The sequence below is a fragment of the Neophocaena asiaeorientalis genome, unplaced genomic scaffold, assembly GCF_003031525.2.
Source record: "Neophocaena asiaeorientalis asiaeorientalis breed wild unplaced genomic scaffold, Neophocaena_asiaeorientalis_V1.1 scaffold78, whole genome shotgun sequence".
Classification (NCBI taxonomy): Eukaryota; Metazoa; Chordata; class Mammalia; order Artiodactyla; family Phocoenidae; genus Neophocaena; species Neophocaena asiaeorientalis.
The window spans coordinates 18,084,113-18,104,533 of record NW_020175018.1 but is presented as its reverse complement, the minus strand read 5'-3'; the positions used below and the strand labels follow the sequence as shown (position 1 = coordinate 18,104,533).

At 61.6% G+C, this 20,421-nt stretch overlaps 1 protein-coding gene across 1 annotated transcript in view; it reads right to left on the bottom strand.

Annotated features, from left to right (window-relative positions):
• The window catches only part of VAV2 (vav guanine nucleotide exchange factor 2), a gene marked incomplete at its 5' end in the record, with an annotated part of 182,669 nt that overhangs the window by 60,410 nt on the left and 101,838 nt on the right, over positions 1 to 20,421 (bottom strand). The window contains one exon of the mRNA XM_024762236.1: positions 999 to 1,045. Coding sequence (XP_024618004.1) covers positions 999 to 1,045 — 47 coding nt within the window. The remainder of the gene's footprint in view (positions 1 to 998; positions 1,046 to 20,421) is intronic.

Here is a 20,421-nt window from a genome sequence, read left to right as displayed (position 1 = left end):
GAACATCTGCCCAGGCCCCATATCCTAGAGGCAGCCTGGACGGGGGCGTGGAACGAGTCGGGGGCTTTGACACAGCGAGTGCACAGCAGGTCCCGGCTCTTATTCTGATCCCCATTCCCAGTCTGTGCTGTAAGACGAAGGAGAGACAGGCCACCAGGCTTCCCAGAAGGAACGGCCGTTTATCCGGGAACGAAGACAGGAAAGAGGCCCCCAGGGGCAGGAATCCGGGGAAGAGGGTCGCGGGCCTGCCAGGTCAGGAGCCACGCGGGACCACCCCACGGCCTGGGCAAGCCCGTCATCTCCCGGGCCTCGGTCCCCCGCCCTGCAGGATAGGGCGGCCCTGCCAGCCAGCTCCACCCCGCCGCCCCTTCTCCGAGCAGCAGGCCACATGACCCCACCCCCGGCCACAGCTGACCGCGCAGAACCCAACCATCTCTTCTGGAAGAGTCGCCGCCCAGGGATTCCTGCCAGTCCCTGGGGGGCTCCAGGACCATAAGGAGAAACGGCCGGGGAGGGGCAGCTGGACCCAGGCTGCACGAGATGGTGCCAGAAATCCTCGGAGAGGGGAATCGGGGGGACCCGGGGGCAGGCAAAGACGGGGCCTTGGGAGAAGGGGAGACGCCCCAGTGGCTTCAGGTGGCCTGGCCTCGGCCCAGCCCCAGCCCGTGTCAGGCCGCGAGACAACCCGGAATCACCATCTGCCTTTGCCTGTAACCTGTGCTCCAGGGGCCCCAGCTTCTGGAAACGCCAGCTCTCTCCCATCCGCAGCACAGCCTCCAAGGGCCGAGCTAGGACACCTCCCCAGCCCCACCGCAGCTTCGATAGAGAAGCCAGGCAAAAGCCAGCCCTCGTCGCGCCTGAGCCTGGGGAGGAGGGCCGCAGCCACGTCACCAGCAGACACGCTGGGAGCCTCCTGGAATGTGGGGTGAAGAACCGCGCATCCTTCCGGCAGGGGAGCCACACCACCACCCCCATGGGGACGGCCCGTGGGGATCTGCGGTAGACGTCATCGTCATTCTCCGTGGTCTCCTCCGAGGGGAAGGGCCTGTGGGAGAGGAGACGTCAGGGGAGTGAGCAGGTCTCAGTGGCACCGCCGCCCTGGCCAGGCCCCCAGCCTGTGGTCCACCACGGGCCCCCCGGAGCGAGTGCAGGAGCAGGCGGGCTTCTGTCCACTCCCTCATGGAAGGAAACGGGGTGCACGTTATGTGGCTGTGTGATGCAGGACCACCCAGATGGACGTGCCTAGAGCGAGGACCCCACGCCCAGCTCGGCCCTGGACACCGGAAGTCGGTCCCTCTGTCCAGGCCCCGGCATCCCTGTTGGCAAACGAGGGAACCGGGTCAGGGACAGCAGGAAGCTTCCGTCCGTGCAACTATCCTGCTTCCACACGCCAGGGGGACCCCAGACATGGGGATGTGGGCTCCCCTGGGCATCCTCAGCGGGGAGCACGGGAACCTGTCTTTAGGAGACAGAGAGGGTAGGCCGTGAGCCCCAAACTTATCTGGACTCGAGACCCTTATTTTCCATGAAAATCTCCCAGTTCTGTATTGGGGGGATGCCCAGAGTCCCCGCAAACTCCGTCACCCCAAAGACGCATCTGGGAGGAGTAAGAGAAGGGCCCAGGAGTCAGAAAGCTTCCCGCTGGTGTGAGGAGGGCGGCATGGCAGGGTCGTCACCTGCAGACAGGCGTCTACCTCGGCAGCTCAGAATCCGTGGGAGGGGAACTCACGGGGAGGAAAATGGGGCTCCCTGGGAGCGCGGGGTCTCGGGCCGCAGCCGTCACTACTGCAAAGTGAACCTGGGCCTGACTCCTGGGAAAGGGGGTGGAGCCAGCCCACGCTGCCCAGGTTCTGGGGCGTGAGATGCAGGTGACACAGCCCTGGGCGCAGCCGGGCCGGGCTCACGGGAAGGAATGCAGGTGCGGCACCGGCCCCAGCCCCACCTGCACGTGGCACATGCTTGCGGGGAGGGTGGGTGAGTCTCCTCATCTGGAGACTGATATGAGATCCCAGTTCGCAAACTGGAGGAAACGGGCAGGTCCGCAAACAGAACAGCGCATTCTGGGTAAAGAAGCGATTGGGGTGGAAATGGGAAGGGCACACTGTCGGCACCATACCCACACCTGGCCCCCCCATGCCCACCACCAGCACAGGGAGCCCATGCAGCAGCCCTTCAAGGAAATGGGCTTCCGACACACTCTCCGGGGCTCCCCGGGGTGCCCTGCACACCCACGTGCAAGCGCCCACTTCTGCCTCTCCCGCAGGGACCTGCTGACGGGTGCACGGTCCCGACTAGGTTGAACCAGCCCACGCCGGGCACAGAGGCCAGCCTCCAGGAGGACGGGGCCGGAGGGGGGTGAATGCTGCCAGGAGGAGGGAGCTGCCAGCTCGTTCGAAAGCAATGGGCCCAAATTAACCACCTCCACGGAGACGAAAACGCCCCTTTGGCTGAAACGAGCATCTCCCCATCTCCCAGGGCACGGGCTCTGGTAGGAGGTCTGTCACTAACCATCTCACAGGAGACCCGGCTGGCAGCCTCCTTGCCGGGGGTCAGGCTGACGTGCTCAGCAGGGCAGTCCAGTGGGGGTGGATGCCTGGACCCTGCAGCTTCCACTACCAAGGCTCGGGGCCTGTGCTCCATGGGGTGGGGGCCTGGGGAGCCCACTGAGCCAGCGGCCGGAGGCCTGGGTCCTGCCCAGCTCTGTCACAGAGTTGCATGGCCCTGGGTCTGAGGTCCCAAGGCAGACCCACCAGACCAGGGGTCCCCGTCACCTGCGGCTTCATGGCGGTAGCTCGTGGCGTAGCCCAGCCTGACCTCTCTGTGGTGGGCTCCCCCTCCTCCCTGTGGCTCTCTCCCCCCCTTCCTCGCATCACCGTGACAATGGCATCCCCCACTGGGCATCGCGTGACAAGAAGGAAGGAGGACAGATGCGTGTCTTCGGGTCACAGGGAGAGCTGCAGGCCATCAGGACGCCCTGGCCCTCAGCAGACGAGGGACCCTCACTGACCCAGCCGTGGTTCCAGCCAGGAAAGCACTCCCACGATACAGGAGAACCGGAAGCCGACCCAGATCCCACGTGGTTGACGGGGTGCTGGAACCGACTCTGGTTTCTTCAAAGTCGGTCGAACGTCAGTCACCCCGACTGCCGAAGGTTCCGGCCCCCACCCTACTGATCACGGGAAATCTCAGGCCAGGCTGAGACGTGACTGCAGGACCCAGAAGTGGAGCGCTCCCCCAAAACCACTCCCTGACCAGCTTTCCACCAGCTTGACCACTCTCTCACCCTGGGTCCACTTCCGCCTAGCACGGTGCCTGACATTAGAGAGGCATGGATGGACGGACGGATGGATGGATGGAATGGATGGACGGATGGATAGACAGACAGATGGGTGGGTGGGTGGATGAATGGTTGGATAGATGGATGGGTAGATGGATAGACAGATGGACAGACGGATGGACAGATGGATGGATGGGTGGGTGGGAGAACAGGTGGGTGGGAGAGGGATGGGATTTGTGGGTTGATGGACAGATGAATGAGTGAGTGGGTGGGGGCATGGGGGTGGAAGGATGGATGGGTGGCCAGGAGGACAGGCTCAGGGAGGGTGGATTTGTTGCGGAATGGATGGGTGCACAGATAAATGGATCTTAGATATTCTCATGCTATTCTCAAGATATTCCAAAACAACAAGTGGCAGCCTCCAATTAGATACAAGGAAGCATTTTCAAGAAGCGCTTATGAGAATCCACGCAGAGGTACCCAAGTCAGCCCTGAGCTGTGACTTTACAACACTGACCCTGACTTAACCCCGAGGAGACGCATTTGCACAGAGGGCGTTTCTGGGGCCACATTCCAGCTATAACTTCAAGCCCGAGAGGGGCTGGAGCAGGCGTGACTCTCGGGCCACTTGCAACAAGGCCTGGCTCCACCCTCCTGTCTCAGGCACCCGCTGATCATCCAGACCCCACCGTGCAGCATCTACCACCCCCGCCATCAATGTCCCCCCCTCCCCGGCTAGACCGGAGATCCAGACGTTCGTGGTGGAGTTCATTTGTTCTTGAAGAGGAGGGGATGAGAATCAAGTATGCAGAACGGCACAGAAATGCCCGTGGGCCAGACACCAGAGTGCGGCCATCCGGGTCCTCAGGGCGGGGGTGCCGGGGGTCAGGGCGGGGCTGGGTTCCTCTTATCCCATCAGACCCTTCCTGAGGACGCATTTCCTCGTGCTCCGCTTCTGGGAAGCCAAGTTTCCCTCTCGCACCACTGAGAGAATTAAAGGGATGCCCAAGCCGGAAGCAGAAAAGCTGCCGCGTGCCAAGAAATCCCCAACAGAGTCCATGCGTCAGGCTGTGTCAAATCCACCCCAGCACCCCATCCTCCTGGGGGGGTGGGGCGCGGGGCAGGGATGAGAGGCTCAAGCCACTGCTTCAAGGTCCCACCAAATTATGCCTCCCACCCTGAGGTCAACGTGAGCATCTGGCTGCTTGGCCGGCATGGCCGTGTGCGGGCAGGACAATGACAGCGCCAGTGCCAGAGGCTAGGGAGGTCCCCCGCTAGAGGAAGAAGGCCCCAAAACACGGCACCCTAAGGGAGTGGCTGAGCCCAACTCCCCCGAACAAAGAGCAGAGGGGGGCACGATTCTTACGCCAAACCACGCCTCGCTCTCCGTCCCCCATCCGTTGGGTGGTTCCTGGACACCTGCTCTGAGCTGGGCTTGGGGGCTGCCATTGTCACTGCTTCAGGGAGAAGGCGCAGGCTGAAGGCAGCTCTGGGATCAATAAACCAGCCTCTGGTCCTAGTCCGCGAGACTTCTTTGAGAATCTGCTGTAAAACCATGGCCTCTGAAAAGTGCCCGCGTGCGTAGCTGTGCATACGGCTGCGTGGGGACGGGGCACGTGGTCGGGAAGGGGGCAGACCCAATGCTCCGGGGTCACGGCATGAAGGTGGCGGACACAGGTGCACGCCAGCTGGGACCCAGGAGCAGTCGGACAGGGACACTGGAAGACCCTGCACGGCGGGCAGCAGGCCCGATTTATAGGACAACAACCCAGGAGCCAACGAGAGGACCCCTTGGGAGGAGGTGCCAGGTCTCCGGGTTCTGGGGGGAGGGGGGGAACTCGTCCAGCTTCACCTCTTCCCATGCTGTGCTGAGGGACTCGGGGCCTGGACACAGGGTTCCAGGGCAGTGCAACCCAATTGTTGGCACTGATTTACTATTTTTCCAGGCAGCAGCCTGATTTTCATGCACTTCAAACCCAGCTCCGGTGCAGCACTCAGTGTGCCGACCCCTCCTGCTATCTGGCAGCGGCCTCCCCTGCATTATCCAATCCAACCCAGGGCTCCACCAGGCAGGGCTATGTGGTGGCTCCCGGGCCTGCTTCCCTGGGGTCCCTCCACCCCAGACCAGGGAGCCCCTGGCACATAGCAGGTGCACATCTCATGACTGTGCTGTCTGCAGACGGCCTGCCAGGACAGAGAACGTTGCTTCCTAGAGCCATCGCTCTACACCCTGGCAAGAAGCCAAAACAGAGAGACACCCCCCCCCACTGCCACTGTCACCTTCCTTTTCAGGGAGACCTTGTGGGGGGAACTAAGAGCCAGGCTTCGGCAGGTAATAGATCTGGGTTCAAATCCTGGCTCTGCTGCGGACTCGCTGTGTGACCCTGAGCAGGAAACTCTCCCTCTCTGAACCTCAGTCTCCCCAACTGTAGAATGGGGGCAGTAGTCATCGTTAAGATTAAATGAGATAACACACGTAAGCCTCTCAGCCCAGGTCCTTGCTCCCAGCAAATGTGACAGCCTGAGTCACTTTCCCTCCCCTTCTCGGGGGCTCATCCCAGGAGTCCACTTCCAAGTTCAGGGCCTCAGACTCAGGCAGTCCCCACTGTCCCCACAGCCTCCTGAGCAGCAGCCCCAGTGGGCCCACCCCGGGTTTCCATGACAATTAGGAAATGCCCCTCACCCAGGTGCCTCCAGCCCTGCCCCAGGCCCGTGGGGTCAGCACCACCACGGGGTCCTCCAGCCCACCCTGCTGAGGTCGTTCTCCCCGGGGGCCTGGAAGAACGGCATATCCAAACAAACACTCATATTCGGGAGGTAAGAAAGCTTCGGGTCCGACCGCCGAGCGCCACGCAGAGAATCTAGGACACAGGGTTTATTTTTCCACGCTTCAGATGAAAGCGACCCGGGCCCAAGACGGCTCTTCACTTCTCCATCCTTCACTTGGCGTGTGTAGGGAGGAAAGTGGAAATTCAACTCACAGAAAATCGCTCCCTGCAAAGTGACCTCCAAGGTCCGTGTTCGCCAGCAGCATGACAGAGGAGCCCCATCGGCAGATGCCCCTGGTCCTCCTTGGCCGGCCCGGGGCGTCCGAGAGAAGGGGCAGAGCCTTGGGTTCCCACCCTGGAGGGCGAGACCAGCTCACAGCCCCCAGAGAGCAGACTCGGCCTCAGAGGGCACCTGTCCTGCAGGGGTGACCACCGCCCAGCTTGCCCCAGATGAGGGAGTTACCAAGGATGCGGGAATTCCAGGGCTAAATCTGGGACGAGCCGGCCACCCCAGTCGGGCACGTGGCAGACAATGGTGCCTCATTTACGGCGCTGGCACTACCTGGGAGCCCTCAGAGGTCGCTCCCCCAGTCGGGCAGGACAGTTTCCGAAAATGGCCTGAGAATTAGGTGCAGTAGGCCTGCGGAAGGCCTGGCACGGGGCCCGGCCCCGGGACGCTACTGGGTTCAGCCTCACCTCACCAGGGGTGATGGGGGCCCAGGCAGGTGCTAGGTGAGCAGGAAGAGAGCAGGGTGGGCGGGAGGGACCGGGAATACCCGGCCCACAGGGCACTGGGCCACACCCCGCGACGTACCAGTTTGCCAGGGAGCCGGCAGCCAGGCAGACTTCAAAGGCACGTCAAACCACAGCCCGAAGGCCCTGGCAGGCGCCCATTTAATTATTCAGAGTCACCTGGGTGCCGCCTGCTAATTGGCAGGGAGGCCTTGAAGCACTGGATTTTGCTTATTAAAAACGGCCCTCCAGCTCAACAGCCCGACCGCCCAAACAAGCAAGGGATCATGTCCCTCTCTCCAGCCCACCACACTCCCATGCAGACGGGCCACCGTATCAGGGGCTGCGACGGGCCCCTCCACCCACTCCCACCACGAGGGCCACACAGGGCTAAAGGGCATGGGGACGGCTACAAAGGTATAGACGGCAGGAGGAGGAAAGGGAAACCGGGAGGGCTTCCCGTAGGAGATGCCGGGGAGCTGACTTGGAGAGCAAGGTCTAATTTGAGTTCAGAGCTCCAGCCCTGCGTCAGACAGACGGGGGGGCTGGAATGGGCCACACAGCTTCCTGGCCCCTGAGCTGGCCAAGGGACCTGAGTTAACTCACCTGTAAAATGGGGATAAACCACCTGCTTCACACACAGGCCGTGTGTGAAGCTTCATGACGTGCGGTGGGGCTGTGCCCTCCCACAGGGCCTGGCCCGTAAGGAGGTGAGGTGATGGTCAAGATTTAGGGGCTGGAGGAAGCAGCCTGGGCAGAGGTGATCACACCGGGCACACTCGGGGGTGTGCGGTCTCAGACAGGCTGGGGCAGAGCAGAAGCAGGCTGAAGGGCCAGGTGGGGCAGGAGTCCGATGGGGACCAGGGCAGAGGGAGGGAGTGAGGGATAGGCCGGCCCAGGCGCCACCACCAGGACCTTAAGCCCAAGTCAGCACAGAGGTAGGAGGTCTCGAGGTCCCCCTGTGACGTCTGCAGAGGCAGTCGGGGGACGAGGTGCGGCCGCGGCTCCAGGCGACTGGGGGAGACCCAAGTGAACCCCCCAGATGCCAGCCAGGCGGTTTCAACCCTTGCTTCCAGAACCCTAGTGAGGCAGAGGGGGACACTGACCTTGGGTCAGGAAAGAATGGATTGTTTCCCGCCATCCCACTGTCTGAGGGAGGGAAGGGCCTGGAGCTGCTGCTGAGACACACGAACGCGGTTTCTCAGCAGCTGCGATGCTCAACAGACTTTGGACTTTCCGGCCCGCTTCTCGGAACGGCTGCAGTTTGGAGCGGAAAGGGCAGCGGATCAGCGGGGCCGAGTCCCCTGCAGCCACTCGGCTGCCACCTTGACCTCTTTCTTCCCAGGGGACACCTGCCTGGCCTAGACGGGAAATCCCGGCGTCCTGCCAGGGCCCTGCCCAGATGGAACGCTCTAGAAACGGCCATCGGGGAACGAGAGGCATCACAGAGGCCACACAGCCAGCACGGGGGCTTCCCAGAGCCACAGCCCGTACGGCACCCCCTGCAATAGCCTCTCTCCCCAGCCCAAGGCCCAAGGCCTCTTGCAGCCCCGTTTTCACCAGCAGACTCTCTGCACAAAAAGTTTCCGCACTGCTCACTCATGGGCCAGGGTCCCTTGGCCGGGGGAACCGCGCCCAAGCGCAGTCGGGGCCCCAGGGGATGGACCGGGGCAGGCTCGGCTCCAAGGAGGAAGCAGGCTGGGCAGGCGGGTGGCTCTGGCCAAGGCTCCAGAGCCCATCGGCTGTGGGGCAGGGATGGGGCCCCCCACCAGGGCAGCTCTGAGCATGCATGGAAAACTACACCCTGGAACACCCGGGCGGCTACTGGAAACGCTCTTCCCTTTTCCCCTTCTCCACGTCCAAAGCTGTCTGCTCCCTGAAATGCCCCTTCTGGCCCTGTGAGGCCTGTAACAGCAGAGCAGGGCCCCAGCTGCCCCCTGACCCTCCTGCTGCTCCCCGGTCACGGCCCGGCCGCACTGAACACGGTGACAGTGGCCCGTTTGGGTCACATCCGGGCACAGCAGTGAGAGTCAGAAAGAGAAGAACCGGTAGTTGGCTGTGCCAGGTGGGTGTCCAGTCCACATTGCTGGCTCTGGATGGTAAACCCACTGGGACGTGTCAGAAAAGCAGATCTTCCGGGCTTCCCTGGTGGTGCAGTGGTTAAGAATCCGCCTGCCAATGCAGGGGACACAGGTTCGAGCCCTGGTCCGGGAAGATCCCATATGCCGCGGAGCAACTAAGCCCGTGCGCCACAACTACTGAGCCTGCGCTCTACAGCTCTCGAGCCGCGACTACTGAGCCCACATGCCACAACTCCTGAAGGCCGCGCGTCTAGAGCCCGTGCTCTGCAACGAAGAGTAGCCCCCGCTCGCCGCAACTAGAGGAAGCCCGCGCGCAGCAACGAAGACCCAACGCGACCAAAAATAAATAAATTTATTTTTTAAAAAAGCAGATCTTCCTCGTAAATACATGGAGGCTAGGAGACTAGCTGGGGACCCTCCTCAGGGATCTGGGGGGACCCGGAGGGGGGATTCTGAGAGACCACCAAGCCGCTCTGTGACCACAGGCAAGACCCCTCCCCTCTCTGAGCCACGTTCTCCCACTTCCGAGAAAAGATGGTGGCTGGGGGGCTGGGGTGTCAGAGTTGGAGGCACTCCTCTCCCCTCCCCCCACTTCCCGCTGGTCTGCTGGGAAGTGAAGAGTCAGCCCCTGGCCCTTCCACCAAGTCCTAAGAAGGCCTCTGCAGGCCCGCAGGGAGGGTCCCTCCCCTTGGTGGGTCTGCCAGGATGGAGAGGGCAAACCTGGGCCTGCCTGCAATCACCCCCTACCTTCCCATCCCCTCTGGCCGGGGCAGGCATCACTAGTTGATCTCTGTGTTCTCTGTGGCAGAGCTGGGATGGATGATGCTCCAGCTGGAAGACTGGTCTGTGGACTCCGGTTAGAGAAGCAGGTCCTCCTCCTGGGGCAGTTCTGGCCAGCCCTCCCCCTACTGCCCAGAGGAGGGGACCGTTCCAGGGCGATCGGGCCAAGCCCCTACCGCTGGGCTGAGGGTCTGGGGTGGAGGTAGGAACACACACACCCTGCTGAAAGGACACAAGTGAAACCCAAGCCCTCCCCCCTGTTCACAAACGAGGGGTCCAGGAAAGGCCTCTGGATGGGGGTGTCCTCAGGCTTCCCCGTCAGTCATGACAGCCCCCCACAAGATGGGGGTTACCGTCTCATCACAAATGAGGACACCAAGGCTCAGAGAGGTAGAGAAAGTTGCCCGAAGAGACCAGCCAGGAAGTGACAGAGCCGGGGTTGGAGCCAGGACTATTCCCGAGAGGGGTCAGAGCAGGGAAGAAACCCAGGCGGGAGCAAGCCTGCGTTCCTCGCCCCTGCCCAGGCGTCCGGCAGCATCTGGGCTGCAGCTCTTGGTCACCCCGAGGGACTGACCTGCCAAGCGGGTGGGTGGGGTGTCACTCTCCAAGACCTGTCCACACTGGCTCTGCTCACTCCTCGGGGGCCGGCCAGATCGAGGCCACCTCCTCGGAGAGGGGCACTGACCACTGCATCTGAGGGCCTCCGTCCCTCCCTCTGCCGCCATAGCCTCAGACTCATGCCCCTGGAGCAGGTGCACACGACTGGTGACGGTGCAGGGCAAGGTGCGGGCCAGCGTCTGGGCAGCAGGCTGCCCTGGGCTCGTGTGAGGGCACGGACAGGACTGCTGCCCCCCACGTGTCCCGGGGGTCCGGCTTGGCTACTTCAGAGCAGAGAACTGGACTGCAGCCCTTCTGGATGGCGCCAGCCCTGGGTCTGGAGGTGGCCCTGGGCAGGGAGGGCTGGGCTCGGGCCAGCTGTCCAGCCTGTGATGCTCACCTTGGAGTCTGTAGGGCCGAGGGCCCAGCCAAGCCTCAGAGCCGGGCTCCAGGCCTCGGCGTTAATCAGAACCACTGCTGCCCTCCTGGGAGGGGCCAGAGCCGGACGCCCATCCCATCCAAACCCCCCTCCCGGACTGCCAGTCAGATTCCCAAGCTGGAGAGACGTGCAGGGCCCATGGGTGCTCAGTGGCAGGGCACCCAGCCTCCTGCAGCCACCAAGCCCACCAGGGGCGGGGCCAGGACCACGCCTCGGCCGTTGGGCAGCCCCGCATCACATCGCATGGTGGAGGGCCGGACCCTCCAGTGCCGAGCAGGGTAGAGGCCTGCCCTAGTCTCCCTACCAGTGACCCCAAAGGGAAAAGTGAGGCTCAGCTGCCCCCAGGGTCAGCAGGTGAGACCTGAGGCTGGTTTCCCAGCCCCCAGAGGCCAGCTCCGCCAGGACCTGAGGCTGGAAGGGCCCGGAGATGCCCCGGGCAGCGGATCTGTGCCCGGGTCAGTGCTGGGCCCATGCCCCAGGACCCCTGACCCCCAGATGACTCCCATGGGAGTATGGGAGGATGAGGTCCCAGTTCCACCCCAACCGGCTGGGCAACCCCGAGCTAGAGGTGCCCTCTCGGGGTCTCAGCCTCCCCTGCAAAATGGGGTTGAATCCTGATTCCCGGGGTCCAGGTGCGCGTTCTGTGAGCCGACCCGTGGGGAGGGCTCTGCCCCATGTGTGTCGCTGCTGCTACGATGCGGGGGATGGGAAACGGGGGACAAGAGCAGCTCCGGAAAGGCCAACGTGCCTCACAGGACAGAACTGCACACCATGACCTGACCGATCACGTGACGGCCGTGAAAACAGCAATCCCAGCAGTCAGCTTACACCTGGTGACTCTGTATTTAAAGGTCCACAACAACGGGGGCTAAACGAAACTACGCTTGAAACACAGTAAGACTACTTTTTACAGGAGCAAGGAGGTGGCGGACCCGAAGGTAAGGATGGTGTTAACCGTCCTTCCTGCTGGGGCCGCCGGGGCCGGGACCCGGGAGAGCAGCAGGTGCTCATACGTTTCTTTCTGCCCTGTGAGCTAGAAGCTTCTAGTTTGGGGGTTGAATGCTGGGCTCATGAGACTTAAAAATAATTAAAAACTAAATAAATGAATCCATAAAAATAAAAGAAGGAAAACTGATAACCAAGAGGGAAGAAGCAGGGAACGTTAAGGGAAGCCAGACAGATGGTCAATTCCAAGAGTCCCTTCTCTCCTGTCAAAATATCGCCACAAGTTGCCTAAATATGAGGCGTATGGTGGTGGGGACCGGCGGCTGGGACCCGGTGCCTGAGCGTGAAGCCGGAGGTGAGGGAGACACGGTGGGCGGCGGGCAGGCTCAGGTGGCACGGGCTCACCCACCGAGGTCTGGACGGTGCAGGGGCCCCTCCGAGGCAGCCTGGCGGGGCCGTATCTGAGTTCACTCCACCAGTCCCTAAACGCCTGACCTCAGGCCAGCCCCCCAGGCTCTTGGCCTCAGTCTCCTCATCTCTAGAACGGGACACAACAGTCCCTCCTCGCAGGGATGGGCAGCATCCCGCAGCGGGGCAGGTTGAATTCCGGTCGCTAGACATCCTGGCTTCACCGACGGGGCGGAGGCTGTAGGTAGGAGCCAGTGGGTGACTTGCTGGGTCTCCTTCCCCTGCCGCGGTGGCCACTCTGTTCCAGCAGGAGGCCGTCTGTCAGCCTGGCTCTGGGGGCAAGTGGCGTGGAGGGGAACACGGCCGACACACACGTGTCACCGCAGCAAGTCATCGAGACTCGGGGCTGTCTGCTGGCACTGAGGAGCCTGGTTCATCCTGACAGCAGCAGCCAGCACGGAGGAGGGGCGCGACAGGAGACCCACAGTGGGAAGGATGACCCAGGTGACATCGGGGGGACTGTCCCTTTACTACCAAAGCCCCTCTCCCGACAGTGAGATGAGCGGGACTCGGGCTTACCGAGCGCTGCTGTCACACCGCGTGACTGGATGTACCCAAAGCACCAGACCGGTCCCCTCCCACCGGCCACAGCTGGGAGCAGAGCTCAGGGCTGCACAGAGGGCAGCGCTGACCTGGTGGCCCCAGAGCTGGGCTTGGGGGGCGGGGGCTGGTGGCTAGCAGGGCCACATCCCCCCGTACCGCTGGCCACACCGCGATGTCACATTCTGTTCCAGAGCGTTTTTAATGACCTCACATCCCTCCCGCATGTGGATAAATCCCACTGCAAAACAGGACAAGATTTCCTTCTCCGTCTCTGAAAGCGAGCGGATAATGTTGTACAGCTGCCCAATAAATGTTTAATGGTGGCATTTGCTGAGAAGACAGCGTTTCATTGTTTTGCCTGTTACAGAGTGAAGCAGTCTTCGCTCCCTAGAGGGAAGGACAAGCCTGGGGAGGGGGGCGAGCTGGGGCTCCAGTGCCCGAGGACATTCTTACAGCCCCCGACACTGCATGTCGTTGGGGACTGTCCTTGGAGGCCCACCTCCCATCCCTGATAACTGGAGGGGGGCTCTGAACCCCAACCTCCCTGCCAGCCGCTGGCCTCCTCCTCGGCAGTCAGGTCTCAGGCTGGCAAGGGCTGTGCTGGGACCGGGTCGGGGCTCCTGGGGGCCCTTGCTCGGCTTTCAGGAGGTGCAGCTCTGCGCCCCCACGCACCGGGGATGCCAGAGGCTGAGGGACCCCTGCCTGGGCCCCGTCCCAGAGCTCGCTGCCCAGCAAAACCCACATCCCCGGGCTTGAAACAATAGAACTTCATTCTCTTGGTGCTGGAGGCCCCAAACCCTGAAATCAAGGGGCAGGCAGGGCCACACGAGGCTCTGTGGGGAGCCCTCCGCCGTCTCCCAGCTCCCGGGGGCTCCAGACGGTCCTGGGCTTCGCAGCGTCACTCCAGTCTCTGCCTCCGCCTCCATCTCCAGGTCCCTCCTCTGTCCCTGGGTCCCTGCTCCGTGTGCCTCTCCTAAGAACACCTGTCTTTGGATTTAAGGCCCACGGGGTAGTCAGGACGATCTCATCTCAAGATCTCTAATTTAATTACATCTGCAAAGACTTTTCCCCAAAGCTCACATTCACAGGTTCCACGGCATATCTTCTTGGGGCCACCACTCAGCCCAGGACACCTGCCCTCCTGCGGGCTCACCGGGGGCCCCATGGGAAGCCAGGGCTGGGAGGCAGCGTCCTCGGGCCTCGCTTTGAGAACTGTGTTCGGGCCACTCCACACTGGCCCTCGCCCCGGGCTCTGACCATCAGCCAAGTGAGTCTCCTTTTCAGAGAGCAGGAAACAGGCCCAGGGCTAAGAAACCTGCTAAAAATCACACCGGCAGCCCAGACCCAGGTCTCTTAGGCCCTTAACCCCGTGCCTGTGGCCTGGGGTCGCGCTCCGGCTTCTCCCTGCACCCTGCCCTGCACACGGCTGCCTGTGACCGGGGTCCGGTGTCCATCTCCGCACCTGACGGTGACTGGTCCCCCATGTGTCCCAGCACCTGTGCAGGGCTGCTGGCATCCCCAAGCACTGACAGAATGAATGAATGAATGAATGAATGGGCGAAGGAATGAATGAGTGAGCAGACGACTCCCTGGGCCCCGTCACCACCTGCTCGGGAAGCTCTCTGGGCCTCAGTTTCCCCGTGTGTAAAAGTGGGGGATGAAGGGCCAGGTGTGGGAGCCGAGGAATCGGAATGCGGAGATTCACACTCGACCTGCCCCAAGCCTCCCAGCCTCCCAGACAGGCGCGGGCAGATCCCCCATGCAGAGAGGGTCCTTCTCCTCCTCCTGTCCCTCAGCGCTCTGGACCTACTACGTGCCAGGCCCTGTGCTGAGACCGTCACGGCCATCCTGTGAATCCTCACAGCAGCCCAGGGAGGGGGCTACCACTCTGACCCCACTTTACCCAGGAGGCCATGGAGGCTGGGGGCGTGCAGAAACTGACCCAGCACCCCAGCACTGCCCCCAGTCGGCCGGGTCACTTCGTCATCCGCCCTCCACTGCAACACAATGTCGAGGGCCCGCTCCGTGCTGGGGAATCACTCTGCCAGCCATTGACCACCTCAGAGCACCACGTGGAGACCAACCAACTGACGTTTACGTGAAAGGGGACAGATGGAGGAAGGGTGGCAGGACGGGGTGTGGACGGAGAAGCGGAAGCGCAGATGGGTGCACGGATGAGGGCACAGGTGACGGGCAACTGGAAGAAGGGATGGACAGACAGATGGGTGGATGTGTAAGTGGACTGATGATGGGTGCAAGGAAGGATGGGCGGACGGACAGACAGATGGTGGGCTGGATGGGCAGAAGGACAGGCGGGCAGGTGGGTAGGTGAATGGGAGGGAGCGAGTGACGGTGGGGGAGGGGAGGGAACAACAATTAAAGTCCATTAGCTCAGCCAGATGCACATGTTCTGTGGGCACGTCTAGCCGGCAACGACTGCGACGATCTGGGAGTGCGGCAGAGAGACGTTCAGCTGCGCTGTGTCTTTTTAAAGACCCCCGCCCGCCGCGGAAGCTCCAGCTGGCTACTCACGCCCCTCCTGCCAGGCTGCATCCCGCTTCTCCTGACCACCTCCAGCACGGATTACCTCCCCGCTGCCCCACGGGAAACGGCCAGTTAACTTCTTTTTGAACAAACGTGTCCCTTTCCAGCTCTCGTGCCCACAGTGGTAGCGGCAGAGAGAAGCAGACACAGCGCTCCTTCAAAATTCTGCGCAGGGGTGAGTGACGGGTGAAAGGAAGCGGCCCTCCCGGTGTCTGCGGTGGCGACGGACTCAGGAAGAGTCAACCGGCCACCGTTTGCCACCGTCTGTCAAGCACGCGGCCCGCCTCCTCCATGCCGTCCTCCCGACAGCCCCATTCACAGATGGGGCCCAGGCTCAGCTGCCGGTGGCAAGCACTCAGGTGTCCAGGGAAGGACGCTGCAGGCCCTGGATGGTGGGGAAGCTTCAGAGGCTCCGTGGTGCCTCCCGGGAGCTCCGTCCTCGTGGCCAGCGTGGACAGGACACGGTCTTGGTGTCGCCAAGGCCAGCGTTGGGTTCTTCCCGCTGCCCCAGGACTGTCCCCTCCTCCCCGAGTGTGTCAGCAAGTGGGGGGAGAGGGTTCTCGGCAGGGAGGGCCCTGCATGCAAGCAGGTGTCACCTTGTTAGGAGAATGCGAAAGGAATTCACACACTGCGACCACTCTGTTCGCCAGGCGGGGGCCCCACACTGGCCTCAGCTGCCCCTCCTTATTCTGAGGTAGGTTCTGTGTGAGGACGGCCAAAGTGGGGGGACAGGCCAGGCGGAGCCCCATCCGCACCTGCTCCCTCGAGCGAGGGCCTGGCCCACACAACATGCACCGCTTTGAGGCATGAAGCGCCCCACCCCACCCAGTGACGGCGGGTCACCAGCCTCGGCTGCCACATCACAGCAGCTCTGGGGTCCTTGAAACAAAGGAAACCAAACTGACCAGGCCTGACTGCCCACCCTCCCCTGCCTGCACGCCCTCCTCCAACGCCTCCCAGACAGGAGCTCCCTCCCCACCAGCCTTGCCTCTGCCATGAGGAGCACCCTCCCCTTCTAGAACCTTCTACAGAGCCCCAGGCAGGATCAGGAACACTGCAGGCGCCGCTGCCCCAACTGGTGGGATCCCTCCGTTCAGGTGAGAAACGCTTGGGAGTAAGACAGGGGTGATGGTGGCACAACACTGAATGTGTGTGAGCTGCCACCGAACCGTGCACTTCAAAGGGATGAAGCTTACGTGAAGTTTAGTGCAACTCAATAAAAAGCCAGAGAGCACAAGACAGGGTGGTGGGGCTGGGCTAGGACCAGGGAATCAAAGACGGAGGCTGGTCCCTGCTCCCAGAAGCACTCAGCCCAGTGAGGACCCAGAGCCCAGCCCACCACCCGGACCCAGCGCGGCGTGTGCAGACGTCCACGCGCCTAGGGCGCCACGACAGGCCCCCACCCGCTCCTAAGGCTCCTGTCCCATGCCATCTGCATTCACTCCCACTGCTGCTGTCACAAAGCACCACAGTGGCCCCAAGCAACACGGGTTTACTATCTTGCAGTTCCGGAAGGTGAGAAGTCTGCAATGGGTCTTAGGGACTAAAATCAAGGTGTCAGCAAGGCTGGCTCCTTCCGGAGGCTCCAGGGGAGGATCCGTTCCTCTTCCAGCTTCTGAGACGACCCGCGTTCCTTGGCTCATGGCCACATCACTGCAACCTCCTTCCTCTGACTCTGACCCTCCTGCCGCCCTCTTACAACTACGTTTCTATAGATGTAAGTACATCTATAAAAACGCAACCTGCAGAGAACCGTTTCCCTGTCACACAGGGTCCAGGAGTTAGGAGGTGGATGTATCTTTTGGGGGGCCACCTGTCGGCCCCCCACCCAGCCGGCAGCCCATGGGCGTTCACAGAGTGTCAGGGGCTGCACTAAATCACGCTGCATAGTGTACGGGCTCACGGCAACCTTGCGTGGCAGGGAGAGCTTTCCCAGCCTACAGAAGAAGAGACAGAGGGTCCAAGAGCTTCCCTGCCTAAGGTCACTCAACAAGCAGGTGGCTGACAGATGAGACCTCCGCCGGTGGGGGGCGCCTTGGCTTCACCTTTCAGTTTCAGCCGCAGAGAGGGTCTCACAGTCTCCTCCTTCCCAGCCATTCCCAGCCGTGATGATCCCTCAGTCTGGAGGGCCGGCTCCGGCTGCGACAAGGACCCACATCCCCACACGCTGAGCTGGGTGGCTCCCCAGGGATCACCCCCACCGCGCACACACATCACTCCTGATCCCCCAGCCAGCACCAGGGTGCGGCTCTTAGATTAAGTCTCCTATTCGTCAGCCTCTGAGAAGCATGATTGGGGCTTTTGTGGAAAATCGGCTCCTTATGCACAGAGCAAGCGTTGTGAAAAGGATCATTTTTCTAAAGGACCATGTTGGGCTCCTATCCAGCCACGAAAGAAAAGAGGAAGACATTCTGCAGGGCTGCAGCCTTGGTCTGTGGGTTTTCAAAACAGAAAAGGGTTTGGCTAAAGGAACACCTTCTGCTAATTAACAACACTGTGAGATGCTCTTAAGGGAAGGGAGTGTTTTGTGTCAGCGCCGGTGGCTCCCAGAATGGTAAACTGCCCGTGAAAACTCAACCTGTACGGCGCACGAGGAGAGACGATTCAAACGCGTTGTGCTACAGGGGCGGTCGGAGCCGCCTCCCAGGCTCAGGGTGGGTGAGCCGTGTGAAGTGATGGAGGTCCTGTCCCCAGGGGGCTGTGGAGGGAAGGGACCCTGGGAAAGTTCTGGAATGGGGCTCAAACAAGGAGGGAGAAGAAACACAGGGTGGGGACGGGGCACAGGGGAAACCGAGCGATACAGACGAGGAGGAGATGCAGGTGAGCCTCTTCCTGCAAAGGCTCTGCTCCTGCCGGGAGGCCCTGCCTCTTCCTTTTGTCTGCAAACACCTCCCCCCATCCCCTTCACTTCCCCCTCCCCTGTGTGCAGTAAAGGGTTAACTCGGCAGACCTGGGCCGCCCACACCCTGCACATTCAAGGAAGATCAGGTCCTGGTCCGTTGGCTCCCGGCAGGGACCTCTGTGCCCTTGGGATGTCCTGCTGATAAGAGCATCTTTGTGTACCTGGGGGGCCCTGGGCCCAGCCACAGAGTCTGGGAAATGGTGGGGTTTATGGTGGGGCCACCGCTCGACCTCTGCAGGGGCTGGAGGCTATGGTCACCCACGTGGGCAGTCAGCCACGTCTGCATGACCCACCCCAAACGAGAACCTGGGCACCAAAGCTCAGGGGGGCTTCCCTGGCTGGCAACCCTCACCCATGGCATCACACATCGTTCTGGGAGAACGAAGCACTGTCCATGCAACTCCTCGGAGAGAGGAGACCTGGAAGACTCATGCATCGTCCCTCCTGGACGCCAGTCCATGTGCCTTTTCCATCTGCTAATTTGTATCTGGTTCCTTTTGCTGTAATAAACCAGAATCTTGAGTAGAGTGGCTTTGCTGAGTTCTCTGAGTCCCAGCGAATCGTCAGACCCGAGGGTGGTCTTGGGGGCCCCCGATGCACCCTGTTACATCACTGCAACGAACTATAGTATGTGTTGAGCCCTTCCGTGGGCCAACACTGACCTCGGGATTTACGTGCCTCATCTGGATGAACCCTGAGGAGCCCCCTGGGGGAATCCCCATCCACCAACTCAGAGAGGGGCTTCCCACACAAGGCACACAGCCAACAGGATGCAGGGTTTACGGCCGGGTCTCACCAACTCCGCAGCCCAGATCGCAACCCTCTCTGCTCACCATCGCCCTAAGGGTCTCCATTCCCCATCCAGGGGGCCACTGTGCCCACACACTGCCCGGGCGGCTCCCGGAATAGGGAGGCGAGAGGGCAGGTTTCCAAGTTCACCTGCCAGCCTCGGAGAGCACCACGGGAGCAGCCTGGGAGGCACCTGGGTCATGGGGCGGGGGCCCTGGGACCATGGGGGCGGAGAGGTCAGGGGAGATGGGGGGATGGGGGCAAGAAGGCCAGGAGGGAGGGCACCGCCCCATCCCCCAGGAGCCTCCACACTGATCAGAGGTCACTCGCCCGCTCTCAGGCCCCTCACCACCTTCTAAGCCACCGGCAGACCCTATGGCTGGCTGTCAACCCTCAGGGAAACTGAGGCTCCAGGAGCCTGCAGACAGGGCGGTCCCAGCCTCGGTCACGGGCCTCGGGCACGGCAGGGCACGGCGTGGGGAGCCTGGCACGGTGCTCAGGCCACCGCAGGACCGAGTCCAAGCACAGCCAGCTGGCTCGTCCGCCCCAGGGGCACCGTGGGGCTCCCTGGCAGCAGGCCCCTGTTTGGGAGGATGTTTAATGGATTGAGAGAAAAGCTCACGTTACGTGACAAAGCAGAGAAAATGACTAACTTCTGTGGCAGGTCTTCATTCCCGCCTACGTGTACATGTAGACACGCGCACAGGTGGAGAATGTGCTGGAACGGGTAAGAGGCAACCCAGAACACCACCTGTCGTCCCGGGCTAGCGGGGGAAAGAACGGACGACCGTTTCTGGGAAAAACACAAGAAAATCCACGTACTGTCTTTGTATCCAGAAACAACTCGCTTTTCTCAATTAAACATTTTTAACGTGTCCTTATTACAGACAAAAGCTACAATGAAAACCAGCCCATGCAACTGGGGGCCTCACAGCTGAAGTTCTACAACATAGGCTGGGTGGGGGGTACAGGGGTTTCGTCTTAATGTTATTCCTTGTACCCTAAACGTGTTATAAATATTCTCGAATATGTGTTTAATAGCAGCTTAAAAACATTTTCAAACAGCCTATCCTTCAGCTGACGTTAAAAAAAAATCCTCAATTCAATGAAATTTCTGAGTCCTTGGAGAACCCAACAGAGAAAGAGGTTCTGGGTGGGTTCCCTAATATTTGCGTCTGTTCCGGTGACCCTCTGGACCTGGGCAAACAGCCCCACCAAGGGTCCCACTGCAGTAGGCACCCTGGTCCTGGGACCCCCCAGCCCACGAATGTGCAGCGCCCCCCTCCACGACAACACCAGGGTGAAGCCCCTCCGTAGTTCCACCACCCTCACAAAGTCGCCTGCACCCAGCCAGGTGCGACCCCATCCACTCCACCCGCAGGAGGAGCTATTTCTGCCCTCCCAAGCTTCTCATCCCCACCCTGCTAGCCCACAATCCCCAGGGACATCGAGGAAGGGAGGGCCCGTGCCTGTCCTCACCGGATACGGAACCTGGTCTCCCTGACCCCAATCCATGGGTCAGAATACACAATGACCAGTCCTTACCTTGGGCTGCC